The sequence below is a fragment of the Lemur catta genome, chromosome 9, assembly GCF_020740605.2.
Source record: "Lemur catta isolate mLemCat1 chromosome 9, mLemCat1.pri, whole genome shotgun sequence".
Classification (NCBI taxonomy): domain Eukaryota; kingdom Metazoa; phylum Chordata; class Mammalia; order Primates; family Lemuridae; genus Lemur; species Lemur catta.
Window position 1 is genome coordinate 53,707,491 of NC_059136.1, and position 18,522 is coordinate 53,726,012.

Consider the following 18,522-nt stretch of genomic DNA (forward strand, 5'->3'; position numbering starts at 1 on the left):
ATTTTGAAGAAAAGGAAACTGAGGATTGGCTGTTTAACATGCCAGAAATAACAAGGCCGTAAGAGCCAGCATGTGAGAGTAAACACAGATCTGTCTGACTCTAAACTGCACACACTTTCTTCTATAGTTTCAATCATGTTCTACATTCTAGTCTAAGAGATGCTTGCTTACTGTGTCAGTGACCCAAATACAGTACATGAATAATTAATGAAGGCTGAGGGAGAGAAACAGCATCAAAAGAGGAGAGTGCGGACAGCATCATGCTATACCTTTAGACTTCTCCCTAGCACTTTTCATAATTATTAGTGAACAATAAATGCATGGTAAGTATTTATTGAATATTAAATGTATAAGAATATTGGTAAACCAAAGAACTTGTGAGGGTGATCTAAGGAAACAATAGAGATGTTTACTTAAAAATAAGATAAATGATATATGTAAAATATAGGCAAATACAGACAAGAAGGCAGAATAGTCAAAATCAAGTACTATATAAATTATATTCCAAGCAAGGAAGTATTAGGGTAATTTTTTTAAAAGCAAGAGAGAATAATGAAATTTAAAAATAGACGTGTGAAATACTGAAATAATGAGGTAATGACTTTTGTATTGGCCTGAACCTTACTGGCTTAGTGTGTGTCTAGTTGTCTATTCAGATTGTGAAAGATTCATAGGAACCTGAAGGAATATTTAAATAACAATCACAAACATTTAAACATTAAAGAATTTCACATAGAAATGTTTACATGCAAGATAATTTTTCTAAAGATTGTTTAGGTTCCACCTAATCATAAGAGCTAACAAAGGTGTGAGCGACTGCGATTGCTAAGTGGACCTTTTAGTTGAATAACAAATAAGAATAAAAAACATTTTTACACTGTGGAATTTGCATTTGATAAAAATAGAACACTTCAGACAGGAGTTGATTCATTATTGAGTTGAACCATTAAGAAAGGTTGTGGAGTCGTCTTCCATCAAACTCTTTAAAAATAAGATAAATCCTGATCCATCTTAAATGATGTCAACTCTATGCCTCAAATTCTTTAGATAATTTCCTAGTCCTTTGATTCTGTTCTATTTTTAGAGAAAACTGTCTCTCTTGGGGTGACTGTCAGAACTGAGTGGGAGGGCCTTAAAATTAAGAGACCTTGAAATCACACCTGGCTCATGATTTCATATCTTAACCAATAATTTGTGGCTAAACTCAAAACTAAATTAGTATTACAAAAACTCAAATTAAATTAGTATTACCCTTTGTTGTACCAGATTTACTACTGGGCATTAAAAACTCTTAGGAAGAATTGTTAAAGGTTCTGTTTTAAGATTCAACAATTCCTAAGGCATAACAATGATCATTAGCATTTTATGTGTATGATCTGATTTAACTCTCTAAGAGTTGTTAATATTATTTTCTATAATTTACAGATGCAAATATAGCCACAGAGAGATTAAGCAATCTGTCAACTCTCCCAGCTAATGAGTGTCAAATCCAGAATGTGAATCTATATCAAAGAATCCAGAGCTCATTTTCTCTCATGCTTTGAAAATGTCACTAAAAGCTGGATAATTTTCTCTCCTTAATACAGTTGGAAAGTGCCAATACTGTTGTGTGAATAACAAAAATTTGAGTAATAATATTGAAATAATTACTATTCTTGCATTAGCAAAAATATAAAAATGGCTCCCTACTTTCTCCTATATCTCCCTATTGAAGGAAATCAGCAATATTCTACCTTGAAAAGTAATAAATATTTAAGAGGTATTCTTTTGTTATGAATCAACCTCAACTAAAGGGGTTTCACAATAATAAAACCCATTTTTTGGCAATTACCTATAGAGACAAATGTGTTATTGATTTTATAGCACACAAAGAAAAAATTTTCTAGTAAGCATAACTGCTTAGGGACACACATTTTCCCCTAAGCTTTTGACATATCCACATGTGCCCTAGAAAAGAGTGTAAAGATTCTCACCAGTATGAAGTAAACAAAATTACGTGAAATCAAATACCTAAAATAAATTTCAGTGAAAATCGAAAAAAAAAATCTCATCTTGAATGGCAGAATCATTCTTTACCTTGCTCACCCTCTCCCCCCATGTTTTTTTTTTAGCCAATAATATAACTTTATTTTTGGAAAATTTATGAAAAAGGTGTCATTGGGTGTGCAGCATGTGTTTAGCAATTCATCATGCCCTAAATTTGCTTTCTTACTCCTAAGTAACTGGGGAAGCTGTGGGGCTCAGGTATAAACAAAGGGGAAACCTAGCCCCCCATGCCCCATCATGAGAGCAAGTTATTAATAGATTCTACCTCTTTGCAAGCAGGCATATCTAAAAGGCCATTTAATCTAATTTTAAATGTAAAAAAATCTTTTAAATAGCATATACATACTTAATTCCATAAATAAATGTCAGATATAAAGTTCACCCACTCTTTTTAAGTTGTCACCCCCATGACAAAACTAAGATTTCTCAAAGATTTCTTTCCTATTTTTTTTTAAGTCAAGGAAATTCTTCCTCACATTGAGAAGACAGAAGCATTATGCAATAGGTGAAAATGCCAGAAGTCTGTATTTTCTTTCAAAGTCTTAAAACATGGTAGCGCGGTTACTTTAAATATAATACATTTTGATCTAAAATCTTGTATAGCATTATGCTATAGTATACAGAATACAAACATTTGTGTATATCATGAATAACATTAGAAATGACATCATAATAATCAGATATACTGTATCTTCATTTTTGTTTGCATTATATTTTCCAGCTGCTGGTTTCAGAAAATTACTGCTGGAGTTCCTCTCTTCTTCACGCACAGCAGACAGCAATTTGCAAAGTCATGCAAGGGTGAAAATGTGATTGAAATATAGGGATCTTTCTTAATGAAAAATGTTACTGCTTTGAAAATTATGGCTAAAACTATTTCAAAACTCACTTATATCCTTAAACCTTATGACATAATAGTCTCCATTTATAAATGTACCATCAATTGTAAATTACTTGGCAACAAATACAAAGATGTTTTTTTCCACAGAGTACTTACGAACATTATGTATTTACATAAAATTATAAATTATATTAGTGTTTGAGTATTTCGATCAGTGTTTTTCTTGAAATGAATAAATGTCAGGATCTTTAATATCAAATTTAATTTTACTCATACAAATGAAAATGTTGCCAACACACTGAATCAAAAGGGGAGGATGTTTAAGTGTTTTCTGTTTCTAAATACATATTGAGGTTCAATCTATGATTTACAACATGACTAAACTAAAAGTGATAGTTCTTTGAAGTATTATGATTAATATTTCTTACTTGTTCATAAGCTTTCAAATTGTGCCCAATTTGAATTTGGATATAGCTTAAAGATTCTCTGTTCAAAGAAAAAGAAAGTAGAATTGACTAATTCTATATGAGTATCAAAGAAAAAAATAATGGAGGCTTCAAGCAGAGGTAGTTTGTTTAACAAAAATATAAAAATATTTTTAAAATAATGATATTCATTTAAATTCCCATATAACCAGCACACATAAAAACTTTTTTTTTTTTTGCAAGCTAACTATGTTTAAGGAAAAAGAATGTGAATTCCTACTACTAGCAACAGATGGTTGAATTTTAAATTTCCTGTCCTACCTGGTCCATCCCAGTCATCTGTCTCAGTTCCAGGTTGCACTGGTTTCTCTGACTGTGTGTCCCCATCTGATTCTGCTGTCTCTTGGATTCTTTCATTTTCACCTGGAAAACACCAACACAGAGAGAGAAAGAGAAATGAGCAAAGCCCTCTATTTCACATTCAAATCCTCACAGAGGGATGTTCTTACCAGATATCTAATTATAGGTTTGTCATCATACTGCCAAACGTCCATGATCAATCATTTTGATATCTACTGTGGCTTCATAATAAAGAAAATCAGCATTAGTTATCAACAAATAAAGTACTATAAACAATAAAGAACATTTCATATAAAATTTCCTTTGGAGTTATTGTTATTAATAAGAATAAAATCAAACAGCAGTTTATAATTTTTCTAGTACTCTCAATATAGAAAAACTTAACTCACTTATTTCCAACTTATAATTTTTATAAAGACAAGATACAACAGAAAAAAATTAAATATCTTAGGGTAATACATATTTATGTTTTGGGTTGAATTTAGATTATTTTGAAGATGACTTTTATTTTTCCCCAGCTTCATGCTTGCTAAAACTTGGTCTTCTTTCTTTTAAAAATGAAGTATAAAAAGGTCATAATTAAATGATTAGCCAGTGATTCAAATTTTTACAATGCAAGAAGATACAGAGCTATACTTGCACTTGAATAAGTGCAGATAGTTTCCACAATTTGATGTCATCATTTTCATATTAAAAAAACTGCAATATTCTGAGCGAAAATATAGTTATGGCAAAGGAGAATAATTTTAACAATGCAATCATATTTTAAAAGTAAAAATTCTAATTAATGCGTACCTTCATTTTAAGTGATAATATAACCAAGTATGTGCTGTTTTAATGAAAAGTAATCCACTTTAACATCGTATGCAGGTAAAATTATAAAATAATACCTAACTCTAAATGGTAACAGAGACCAAAAAACAGCATATCAAGAAAATGTGAAGACAGAAATAAAATAAATGCCAACATCATGGCAACTATAGCTTGACTGTAATAATGCTAACATTTTTAAATTAAATTGTTTGTCCATCTAGCTTTCTCTTAAGTATTCAAAAACTATTTCCCACACAGTTGCCCAAATCATCTTTAATAGTACTTAAGTCTTTAGATGATTATACCAAAAAAATACACTGAATTTTTATAATTTTCAAAGTAACTTAAGAAAATACAAAAATTTCAGGAAATCCTTATTACTATAAACGACATTAATGTAATGTTAATATGATTTTTGAACTTTAAACTCAATAAATTTTATATCCACTTCTATACATAGCTTCATAAAATGAATTTTAAAAACTAAAATAAAGGTAAAGAGAAGGAATGTAGAGACCCAGTGACAGCTCCGTTGAACTGAGGTGCATTGGCTCTGGTGAGTAATAAAGAATAAAATACATAAACCACACCACTGAACCCCATGTTTGGAATTGAAACCTTACTGGAAGTTCAGTTAGCTCTTCCTTTCAGAGTGACCAGAATGAATACCAATGAAATTCCCTCCAGAAAATATTTATTGAGCATCTACCATGTTTAAAGAATTGTAGTAGGTGCATTAGGATGTATACAAAAAAAAAAAAGACAGCTCCTTTTTGGAAATATAAAAAACATTAAAGAGAGTAAGTTCACAAATGAAAGTGCAAGACAAGGTCCAAGTATCTTAGGAAAGGCACAAAGTTTCAGTAATAAAACAAGAGTTTTATTTTCTGTGCCACTCTTTGCAGGTCACATAGAAGAAAAGAGCCACAACAACCACGTATCTCATGAAGATCAGGGGACGAGCTCTGCTCTCACTTCTCAGGCCCAAGCAGGGCTGGTCCTCAGCTCACACACACAAGTAGATTCTATGGCCTTTAAAATATTAAAATACTGCTAGACCTGAACTAACCAAGTGCCCCTCAGCCTGCCTTTGCCTACTCTAGTCTCTCCCTAGTGAGCTTCTTCCTCCCACTTCCCCCAATCCAGAAACTAGGATTAAAGCCTGGTCAGCAGGAGATTTATGGCATTTGCTCTTACTGGTCAGATCCCAGGCTGTGCCAGTCATTAATTACTTTGAACATCATCCTTCTATATATGTAAGTACTGAGCTAATGCTATGGATGCATACTGGCATAACTGGAATCATAATGATAGCTCTGGTGGAAAATTTACATCTCCCATGATCTGGATATTCTCTGTTTGCCCTGTCTTGCTGGTCCCAATCCACTCTCTTCCCTCTCTGTCCTGCTTTGTGTCCCATGGAGTCTGCACTTCTATGGACTCCATCACTGAGGCTCCCTTGCCCTCTGATTTCCAGTTGAGTTCAGCCAATGGAGGCACTAGTAGCATACTAGAGGATCGGAAGGCAGGAAGAGAGGCGTCAGGTATTTATCCCTCAAGCCCTTCCTCCTTGACGATCTCAACTTGCTAGCAGTGGCTGTACTGCAGAATTAAAGCTCCAGTTCTATGGCCTCCACCTGCTACCCCGCTACTCCTGTGTCAGCATCCCCTCCATGCACACCTTTGAAGATCAGGAGTGCTAACAGCTTCCCACTATCCCATTCCCTGTTGGTTTACTTAGCCCTGCCCACACCTTGTACACTGTCCCTTCACTAAACTCCCTCTGATTAAACTCATTGACCATGTCACCGGTTTCCTGCTGGATGCTTCCTGAGACTCTCCATTTCTTCCCAAGCTTGTCATACTATTTTTATGATTTTGGGACAGTTATCACCTGTGCAATATTTTGTATAATATTTTCTTTAAATTGACTCACTTTTTAGAACTTATTTTAATTTTTTTTAAAAAACTGAAAACTTACTTTAAAAAACAATGTATTTTAAAAACAAAAATGTCATCACTGCTGTAAGTGGAAAATTAATATCACATGCCAAAAAAGGTCATCATAAAAATAGTCAATAAAAATATAGATAAGACTATTAAATTCTAGCTGCTATGTCTTTTTAGATTTGGAGTCTCCTTCTCATCGCTTTGTGAAAAAGGAAGAGTAGCAAGTGCTAGAGGAGTATTTAAGACACGGTAATATGAAGTTGAGACATTCTCATTGATATATAAGGGACATAAAAAAATTGAAAACATTTTCACCATTGACTTAATGCTATTTAAGGATATACCAGTGTACCACCTTAATGTTTTTGAGTACCACCAGGGATACCTGACCCAATTATGGGAAATACTGACCTTTCCAACACTTTATTTGTCATGAAGATCAGAATCCACACAAGTATCTACCACCCCTTAAGTGAGTGACCTTTTGATTGTGCTCCCACAGACTGAATGGGTTTAACTGTGAGTGCTAATTTAGGGCAGTGTGCAAAAGCAACTGTCCTGCCCAACAGTGAAGAGTAGAAAGTGAAACCTATGGTTTTTAAATAGTATCTACTCCTTCTGAGTACTTTTCCCATTCGTTATGAATCTTGAAATACAGAAAAGTGAGCATAAAAGGTGACTTTAGAAATTATCTAACCCAAGTTAGATCAAATTACTACTGAGAAAACTGATACACAGATAGGGTCAGTTATTTATCCAGGGCCTTACAGCCACAGTGATGGGCAAGTAAGGCAGCTTCTCCAAGTCTCATGCTCCAGCAATGAGTACTTCCCACTCACCACAGGGGTGGCAGATGGAAGCAGTTTTATGTAAATCTCCTTTGCCAACAGGCAGGACAGTAGGATTATGGGGGAGTACAGAGAGGGATCATAAAGGGCACCAAAAACAGCAGTTTGCACAAGGTTAGACATCAAACTTGAGCGTCTTAATTACCACTGTAGCATTCTTTACATTCTTTCTCCTTCTCTGCTTTCACCAGTTGAGGAGAGAACAATGAATACCTGAAAAATAATCCCAGAGCAACCCTTTAACAAGCAACTATGAGGTCATGCTGTTAAAAATTATATATCCAAGGGCCCAGAGACTAGAGGGTAAAATTTTAAGTAGAACCACTTAAAGAAGTTAAGTTTTATATTCAGATAGTAACTGTATCATCCTTATATTCACATAAAGGAATAAATCTTCCTACATTTTAATCGTTGGAAATGTGGTGTCATGCAAAATTCACTTATTAACATTTACAATGCATATTTTTGACGATGCAATGAGAAATAGTTTAAAAAAAACTACTTTCCATTAAGGACCATATAATCTAGTTGAGGAGATAGTCAATATGTATAAGAGCAGTAACTACTGATAAAAATTTACAATTAAAGCAGTTCATGAAAATTTCCAAATGAGAACGCACCAAGGTATATATTCAGAGACCAGAAGCACAAAATGAGACTATATCACGGAGAACCTATATAACTCATTTTGGAATTCTACCTTTATGTTGAAGGCAATGAGAAGCACTGAGGTATTTCAGTGTAGGAACTGATATGACCATGCAATACAAATAGAGTAATAATATATATTTATTGAGTTTCTATGAACACGCCTTGTCGGACCTCTAGTCTTTAAGTTCTCCTTTACTCATTCCATAACAACACTCATGTCTCAGATATTCTTCCCTGCAGTTTTTGTGAGACTATGTGGTATGTCTACTCTGAAAGAACAAAAGTCATTCTATAAAAAAGACACCTGTACCCAAATGTTTTATAGCAGCACAATTCACAATTGCAAAGATGTGGAAACAACCCAAATTCCCATCAATTCATGAATGGATTAGCAAAATGTGGTATATGTATACCATGGAATATTACTCAGCTATAAGAAATAACGGTGATATAGAATCCCTTTTGTTCTCCTGGAGAGAGTTGGAACCCATTCTATTAAGTGAAGTATCTCAAGAATGGAAAAATAAGTACCACATATACTCACCAGCAAATTGGTTTCCCTGATCATCACCTAAGTGCACATTTGGGAATAACACCAATTGGGTTTTGGACTGAGGTGGGGGTCGGGGGGAGGGGATGGGTGTATATCTACATGATGAGTGCATTGCACACTGTCTGGGGAATGGACATGCTTGAATGTTCTGACTCGGGGAGAAGGGGGTGGGGGAGGGGATGGGGGTATAGCTTCATGATGAGTGCGATGCGCACTGTCTGGGGAATGGACATGCTTGAAGCTCTGACCTGGGGAGATGGGCGGGACATGGGCAATATATATAACCTGAACTTTTGTACCCCCATGATAAGCTGAAATAAAAATAAATAAATAAATAAAGTACATATTTAGAAGAAGAAAATAATATGCGAAAAATAGAAAGGAGTGTGTTTAGAAGAATATATTGCAGAGTAATCATAGTAATCACAAAAATTAGAACTTAAAGAAAAGGATTCAGTTGAATTGATAAACCTTCATCTCCATTGAACAGAGGTAATATAATTCGTTCTTTACTAATTCATTAAAATACTACTTTTTTGAGGCCCAGGCACTGTATTGGGCACTGAGAATACAAAACAAGATGATTTCTTCTCTCATATATCACTTATAGACCAGCATAGGGCAGAGACAAATCAATATGGAATTGCAGCCTGGTGTGATGAGTGCTTTGAGAGGAGAGGTTCATGAGGTGGCAAGAGCACATACGTGTGACAACAAAACCAGACTTGGTGTCATGGTAGCTTCCTGGAGGAAAAAACCAATAAAATGTCCAAAATTTTGGAGGCATGAAATTGAAATCTGTAGGTTTAATAGCCTGAGACTTCATGATTGGAAATAATTTTTCACATTAAAAATGGAAGCCATCTCCTCACAGAATCTCATAGAAAAAAAGATTATAGTAATTAGGTTATTGTGCAGGAAACATGGCAGCTTGAAAGTGGTAAAACTAGACAGTTTAATGATGTACAAGTAGGATCCAGAAGTTGTTTTAAGATGCTGAAGAGAAATAGGTTGAGAAATACTTCTACTATATAATGGCTGATTGAATGAAGTCCTTTCCTTTATTCAGTATATGCCAAATTTACTCATGAAATTCCCATCCAGTTTCTGTTAGGAAAAGAAAATGGCAGGATGGCTATAAATCTATGCAGACATCTGAGGCACAGAGAAATTTGGTAAATTTCTCAAAATGAAAATATTATAATTTAGCCTATCAAGGGCTTGATTGAACTAGTGATTTCATATAATAAAAAACTGTCATTAAATATCACTTATCTGCCAAAGCAGAACCATAGAGTTTTGTAGTCAGTATTGATAATCTGGATTCACTAAATGATTTGCTCTAACTTGTTTCATTATGCAGCACATATGATTAGAACTATTGAAAATAAATATTGCAATTTTTAAGGAAGCATATACTTAATTATACACATTTAACAGCTCAAAATGAATTACATTTTGCATCTGTTTTAAGCTGTTTATGAAAGTGGGTAAGGAGTACGCAATATATGTAATATTAATAAAAATAAATTTGGAGAGGAAAGAATTGCTTGAAGTTCCTACCTAATTATTTAATCATTTTAAAAAAGAAAGAATGCAAAAAAGAGAAAGATGACAAAAACATAGGAATGTCATATGAAATGATACACTTGGGTATAGAAAACAAAATGGGTCAGAATTCAATTTATATTCATTTCAATGTCTGCTAAGTGCCAAATAGTGAAATCATAAAGATGAATAAGGCATAGATCATGTCATCAAGATCAGATTCTTTATTAAACCTAAACAGGGCTACCATCTCCTGAGTACTACTCAGCACTAGGTATATTGCTAAATGCTTTATGAATATCACCTCAACAGCTCGGCCATGTATTAGGTCATTAATTATGAAATGTCTGATTTCGAATCAAAAGTTTAGTTTATTATATCACAAACAAGAAGCAGTACAATTAATGAAGTATGTGCAAACACTGTCAACACAATTTTGCCATCTTAATGGTAGCTTGTTTATGCCAGCAGCAAAGAAGCCTAGAGAGCGAGTGGAGATAAAATTGTGAAGGGTGCTTTCCACAGCTTGTTGAGAATTGAATATTTTTTCTTGTAAGTAGTGGTCCAAAGCCTGGAAGGAATGGGGTGGTCAATTGGTGCAAGGTCTGCTGTATGTGGTGGATGACAGAGAGTTTGCAAGTCCAGTCTCTGTAGTTTGAGCAGCGTTGTTTGTGTGACATGTGGTTGAGCATTGTCTTGCAAGAGGATTGGCCTGTCTCTACTGAACAATCTCAGCTGTTTAATCACAAGCATACTCATCATTTCATCCAATTGGTTGCAGTAGACATCCACTGTAATAGATTGACTAGGTTTTATGAAAGTGCAGTGGATAATACTAGCACTGGACCACCAAAAAGACACAATTAACTTTTCTTTGATGAATATTTTGTTTTGGACTGTATTTCAGTAATTTATCTATATCCAGTCATTGTGCTGAATGCTTGTGACTATCAAAAATAATCTATTTGTTATCACATGCAACAATACAGTGTAGAAATGCCTTTATATTGTGACAGCAAAAAAAGGCAAGCTTTGAGATGATTTTTCTTTTGACATTTATTTAATTTATTTAGTACCCATCTATTCCAGCTTCTTTACCTTGTCGATTTGTTTTAAATGGTCTAATGTCATTGGAACAGTAATGTCAAACCTTGTTGTTAATTTATGTGTAGGTTGAGATGAATTTACTTCCACTATAGTTTTTAGCTTATCATTATCCACCTTGGTCTCTGGTGGTCCAAAATGGCTAATTTTTAAGATTAAAATTACCAAAACAGAACTTTTTAAACCATCAACATAGTGTGTTCATTAGCCACATCTTTTCCAAACATTTTGTTGATATTTTGAGCTGTCTGTATTGCACAGGTTTTACTACCGAACTCACATTTCAAAATAATACAAAGTTTTGAATTACCTATGGTTGTACAAAAATTGTTCTAAAAAATTTAAAAGATCATCACAAGTCAAAAAATGCATTTGAAAAAATTAGAATGTACCTTTACAATAAAAATAAAATCAGAAGTGTCAAAGTGAAATGTCACAGATATTAACTGCCAGACTTAGTAGTTAAGGAAATCGGACATTTCATACTTAATAACTTAATATTAATATCCCTATAGTTCAGAAAAGTAAACAAAGAGGCAGAGAGGTGGAAAGATGTCCAGGCACATTGTTAGTAATTGGCAGAACCAAGATTTGATTCCAAGTTAGTCTGACACCAAAGACCATGCTCCTAACCCATTAGGATATTGCGGTCAAAGTGTACTACATGGCAAGGAACAAAGACATAGCAAGATGTGATGCAACAGCAGCTTTCTCCTTATCCTATATAGGCCCCATTTCTTCATTATGCTTACATATTAAAATTAAATATTTAATGGATTTGAACTTTGTGAGGATTATCTTTTCTAAGCTTTACTATTTTACTTGGCCCTTAGTAAAATCAACTATACACAGATGCTTAAATCAATAACTATTGCTTGCTGACCAGTTAAATAATTAGATTTTGGCTTCATTCTTTTTACCATAACTTACTGTAATATCATTACATTTGCTAATTAATTGCTTTCAGCACGTTATTTCTATTTAATAACTAAAATATGTCACATTTTTCAACTTTTAGACCCTTCATCTAATTTTGTCTCAGGAAACTGGTTTTCATTTTTATGGTAATGTTTTTACATAATTCATTTTTAATCTTTTTTACTAATGAAAAATACAGTGATTAAAAATAATTTAATCAGATATGAAATCTCTGAATTACTTTTAAGAAACTATTTTTTTATCTCAATAGAGACTTCTTTCCTTTTAATATATTTACTCACATGGAAAACTTATAAACAGAACTTTATTTTGATATTAACCCAATGTCAGATTCTTCTTGACTTAAAGGGAATTGACTTTGCTGACTGTCATTTTTTTTTTACACTTCTATCTATTTTTCATTCTCCTGTGTCTAAGATCAGTACTGTAGAGTAGCTTAGGGAAGATGGCATGAATAATTAATAGCCAAGGTAATAATGACAAGTTTGTTAAGATTTTGCTTCAAAACCTTTGTAGATAGAAAGAGGAAAGGAAGAGAGAAAAGGATCCCAAGAAGAGAATTACAGAAGGAGCTAGGAATGCATTTGACATCCATTCATATACTTTCTACATTCCTTATTCACATACTTTTAAATAGAAATTTCAGTGTATTTTCAGCAAAGCACAAACATATTTAATGGGATAACCACTACATACATCCAAAGACCAATTCATAAAACGGTGAAATGGAATAAATGTCAAGCTGTAACAAAATTTATAATATTTCTAAAATTAAGGCTACGGAGTTAATGGTTTTCCATTGCAAGATTAAACTCTTTTGTTGCTCTTCTAAAAGATATCATACATATTTTGTGGGCCCTTCCATTTTTCTTAGTCTAGGTTTCAGAATCAGTGAGAGCCCTATAAGGGGAAATTGAAGGTGTTATTGAGCAATATAATGCATAGCAGAAATGACTCGGGAAAATGCACTAGAATATAGTCTTTGAAACACATGAAACAGAATCTTTACATACCATATTAGGCATTGATGTTAAGATGGTAAAAGCAGTGGCTCTACTTGCCAGGCAAAGATAATTTCAAAAATGCAAACAAACACCTTTTCATTGAAAGTTAAATACTTCTGTAGAAATTAAAGATTTGCCACATTCTGAGACAGTCATCTTTTCAGCGCAAAATAGCAGCAGTGTTTGAAAGCAGTCATGCAAGCAAACAGCCTTTCTCAACCCTGCTCTTTTAATCCATGTAGTTCCTATCAATATTAACCTCTTATAGAAATTCTTGTACAATATAACTATTGAACTTTCTTGACTAGGAGTGTTACTGTAGCTGTTAGTCATCCCTATAATGTATTTTGCAATCAGCTAAATCATCAAAGTATTTTTTAACAATGAACAGTTCAGAAGTGACAGATCTACTTTCTTGTTCAGAACTGCTTATCAGAGAATAGATATCACATATGTTTTCCAGGTGCTTCCTATAGTTAGGATACCTTCACAGAAGCGGCTCATGAAAGATAAGGTCATAATAGAGATGAAAAATGTGTGAGCTTCATACACTTACGGTTTTATCATCAGACAAGATAGCTTTGGTTAAAGGACTGTAACAGTCAAAAACAGAAAACAGCAGCTCATATTGAAGGGCGAGGACATTAAAGTTTAAGATTCAGTTTGTGTTTGCGTTGCCTAATAGCCTCACAATATTGTTTGGGTTAAAACAACTGGTTATAGCTTATCCAAACAAAATGTCATGTTAAATTAAGTCTATGTTGCCAAATTACAAACATGATTATATCTCTAGAAACAAAAATAGCAACATGCAATTGTTACCTCTTCATAGCAATATCTAAAATAAATCTAAACATTTCAACTGTTTGAAAAGAATAGGTCCATTGTATTTGTGAATTCCTACCATGGTGTCTAACTCAGGTCTCCCTTTGACTTAATAAATATGTATAATAAAATGTGGGGTTTTGCCATGTTCTGGATAGTTATACTCAATATATGATTATTATTTTTTAAATGCATGTGACTTTTTGGTAACTTATTTGCAGTTTTCTATTTAACATGTCATTATCTTGACAATAGCCTTTTTCAAACCCCAGAATATGAAAATGAAACAGATCAAATTAAACAGATCAAAAGAATAGAACCCACATTTGTTTTATTATACATTCTGAGACCCCAGGTGCGGAACCAGTCCTGAAACAGTTGACAATAGTGTCCAGGGCTAAGTCTGTTATGTTAAGAAGAAAATCAACTTCTACAGTCAATGCATGACTACTGTAATTTGTGGTGTTTTATTATAGCTAGTAAGGGAAAAAAAAACTATTGAAAATACCAATGTTTACGGTTGCCAACATCATATAAAAGTCACAACTAAAATATTGATAATTCAGGAAAAAAGAAGTGATTTATAAATTCTTTCTAGAGTACTGACCATTTATCCCTGATGTCAATATTATCCTCCAAGGGAAAAGGTTTTTTCTCAAAGTTTAAGTTCACTGAAGATTTGGAGCATAAAAGAAGTTTCCACATGAGGTAAAATAAGGCAACTTCTCACCAGTATATCATTCAAGAATTTTTATTCCTCATTATTTCTCTGAATGAGCACCTGAAAGGGTCAAATATATAAGCAAGTATGGGAAAATGGGAAAATAAGACATTCTACTTTAAAAGACGTTTCTAAAATATGTATTTCAAAGTTTATATTTAAATGTAAATACATATGGTTTCTTCCTTTCCCAGTTCCAAAAAAAAAAAAAAAAAGCTCAATGCAACTGATACCTTTCCAGTCAGAGGAAGATTCTGCATAACTAAGACATTTCTTGTTCCAAAGAAGAGATATAGTAATGCCTAATGGTCTCTAAATGAGGATATTCTACATTGTAATTTGCCTATTCATAGATTTGTTGTTCTGCCATCAAGAAATCACTATTCCTTCTGTTTGCTGGCATCTGTCTTTATTTAAGAATATGATTCATAAGCAATCACTCATTAACATAGTGTTCCATTACTACGATATAATGTACTCATTATAAATAGGACCCTATTCAAGCCACCCATTCAAAATGCTAAAGCTAAGAAGTAGCCAACACAGAATGCATATTCTGGGCCAGCAACTGACAAAGGCTTTGCTCCATATCTGAATGCCCTTAATCTAATGCTAGTTGAAACACCTTAATGATGAATACCTCTCAGAGCTCACAAATAAGGGATATTTATTTTTCCTTATAGAGCCTGTTTTTTCCTACTGCTTGATCAGAATTAGATCTTACTCTTCCATTTCCTCTCTCTACCATGGCTTATGGGAAGCTCAGATTTGCAATTTAATGCTTGAGCTTTCATGATGTTTACCTTCCTCTCTTTCGCTTCTCATTATTTCCTGTCCTTAGCCATAAGATCATTGTCCTTCCTGGTCTCTCTGACGCACACATATCTCTTCTGGGTCAACTCACAGGACAGTCCCTGTTGCTCTCTCTGCGTGCTTACCAAGCTGGTGTCACCCACATGCTGAAACCCCATTACTTCTTTTTACCTAGTTAACATCTACTCAGCATTTGATTCCAGCTCAAGTGTCACATTCCTGAGGACACTTTCTCTGACCTTCCTCACTAGGTCAAACCACCCTCTACCATTTGTGTGATTATTTTATTAATGTCTCCCTCTCTACTATAATGTAAATTCCAGAAGAATCAGGACTTCCCTGGGTTTGCTCACCATTGTATCCATGGTATGTCTCACAATATCTGATATAGCAGGTGTTCAGTAAATATGTATTGGATTAGATAAAGCGTAAATGTTGAATGTACTGACTGCCATTACACTTTGAGTCATTAATTATTCCAATAACCAAGCAAAGCAAATAAATTACATAATTATGTAAAAAATTACATAAGCTGAAAACCCTCCATAGTAGTAGAATTTAGAGGTGGGCGTGTTGCCACCTGACCATGAAGACCATTTTTCCCAGCTTCTCTTTCAGTGTGGACAATGGGATGTGAACCAGAGAGTCCTGTGGCCACTTCTAGGAGCCTATCTTACAGTTAAAGCTAATCCTAACAGAGTTTCCATATCAACGGGGGAAAAAATATTCAAGGTCATGTCAGCCTCCTTCTAACTGAGATCTGCATCTTGTTTCCAACATCAGGGACAGTCCCAAATGTGTTATCACAAGACACATTCGGACTCTTTTTACCACAAGGTCTTCCCACGGCACCTCCTCCCTTAGTGCCTGGCTGCAGGTGATTACACCAGAAAAACAGATAATATCCACAACACATTCCAGATTTTCAGAAATGTGGAGGAACAACTCTCTCCCTCTCTGCTTCACTTTTTATAACAGTGCTTTCAAAATTAGGCTTTTCATAAATATCTGTGATTTCTTTAGGCTAAGGGCAACTTGTTCTATAATGATAATAGATTTGGGATTCAGATATCTAATATAAATGCAAACGCTCTTTGAGAATCTTATTGAAGGTTTCAAATAAATTTCAAAGTCAAAACCCAACTTAACATTCTTGATCAGTGTTGTCTTCTATGAGATCATCCATGTTTATTACAGGCACTAACTTCAGGCTCTGTGGGACCTGAAGCTTATACAACTTGGGGGACCCTCCTTAAGAAGAAAAATACAAAGTTATAATTAAAACATTAGGTGCAAGGCCTTGGAAGGAATCTGTACAAGGGAGAGATTCTCAAGTTTAAGCTTCGTTAATCTCATAGAAAATCTGTCTCTGAGCAGAAAGGTCAGAATTACCTTTCTGCTCAGATGAATGGTACTGCCCCAAATGCTCAAGTGCTCAGAAACTATTTTCAAACTACCTTCAGAATTCAGAAGCAATATTCAATATTTATTCGTATTATTCAAGTTTCAGAATTACCCAACACTGTATTGAACTGCTGAAGGTCTGTCATTTGATAGAAAAATAATGAAACAATTGTGAAATAAACTAAAAAGGAGAATGAGTACATCTAATACTTATTTGACAATATTAAATGTAAAAAACATGAGATATTATGAACACTACATAATTTTTCAAAATGCATTCCTTTTATTAATGGTTTGATTTTTTTTCTGTTCATGATATTCTTTTATTGTACAGAAAACACATTCTTTTCTAAGCTGGGTTTCCCTTAGAACATAAGCTATGCTTTTTTGTTCATTTTGTTTCAGTATCATTTTGCATTTTTGAAGAACTATTGTTTCTTGTTAAGAGTTACTGTATTTTGGTATTCCCTTTAGTAGTCAGCCACCAATGCAGGATATAGGAGTACAGGATGTAAAGATTAAATGAGGCAGATGCATGCTGATGAATAGTTTCCACACTGGAATGATGCACATTACCACAAGGAAGGTTAGGAATGAATGCACTATTTCCTTAATCAGCCCAAACTTAACATTATCTCCACCCTGGTATAAATTTCCTCCTCTAATATGTGCATATGTTTTCTTTCCCTTACTAGGGCACTGTACCTTTAAGAAATGAGATCATTCTTTATATAGTCCTCTTTCTGCTACTATACAAGCACAGTCATGTATAGGCACACACACATTACACTACCAGAAACAAGTAACAGGTACCCAGTGTTGATTCACTAACCTGGGCCATAATTTGCATTAAAAAAAATGCAGTTTAAGACCCAAAATATAGTGTCTGTTGCTAATACTATGGCAACAATAGAAATCCCTACAAATCCCATTGTTAAACAGGTAGGGGGAGGACAAAGTGTTTTATATACCTGTACTATAGATTTCCACTGTGATAAATTTGTATCTTTAAAAATAATCCTTAAAGAGACCTTCCCTTCTCACTGTCAGAAAAATATAATCACAGCCTACTGTCTGTGCAATTCCACTTTCCATCTCTGCTATGTGCATAAGACTTGGTAAGATACAGCCACTGTCAAGTTTCAGAACAGTTCCTTGTCTAATCTTTCTACTTCTCCAGATCTTTGATATAGAACCTGTTAGAATGTATTGCTTACTTTTCCAGTTCCTATGTTTATCTCACTTCCACTCTTACCATCTGTTCTACTGCATTTCCTTCAGAAAAGTGAAAAGTTTTCACAGTGCCCAGAGCTTTCCCTGCAAACAATGCCCTGTTCCCCTCTTCCTTCCTTCCTTTCTCTGCTTTTTATTTAGTCTTATTTTGTGTTAAGGTCAAACTGTTTTAAAGAGTTCACGTTGCAAACATTTCTACAGGGCTGAAGTTCCTATCCAAATAATTTTGATGGATTTGTAAACATTCCTGCCATTTATTGTTGGCTTCTGCCCAAGTACACATTTTGGTGTGTCCTCCCTCTTTTGAATTACCTGAAACAAGCATCACAAGAAACAGGCTGTGAGAAACTGTAACTTATTGCATGCCTCTAAAACAGGGTAACATAAAAATTCTGTTAGTATTATGAGACTGTAAGATCTTTCAATAAAGCTCCTTGCATTATA

General features: G+C 34.1%; 1 protein-coding gene across 1 annotated transcript in view; it reads right to left on the bottom strand.

Moving 5' to 3' along the window:
- Nucleotides 1-18,522, bottom strand: part of ZFPM2 (zinc finger protein, FOG family member 2) — a 447,763-nt gene that overhangs the window by 320,461 nt on the left and 108,780 nt on the right. The window contains exon 3 of the mRNA XM_045560954.1: nucleotides 3,634-3,735. Within this exon, the coding sequence (XP_045416910.1) occupies nucleotides 3,634-3,735 (102 nt within the window). The remainder of the gene's footprint in view (nucleotides 1-3,633; nucleotides 3,736-18,522) is intronic.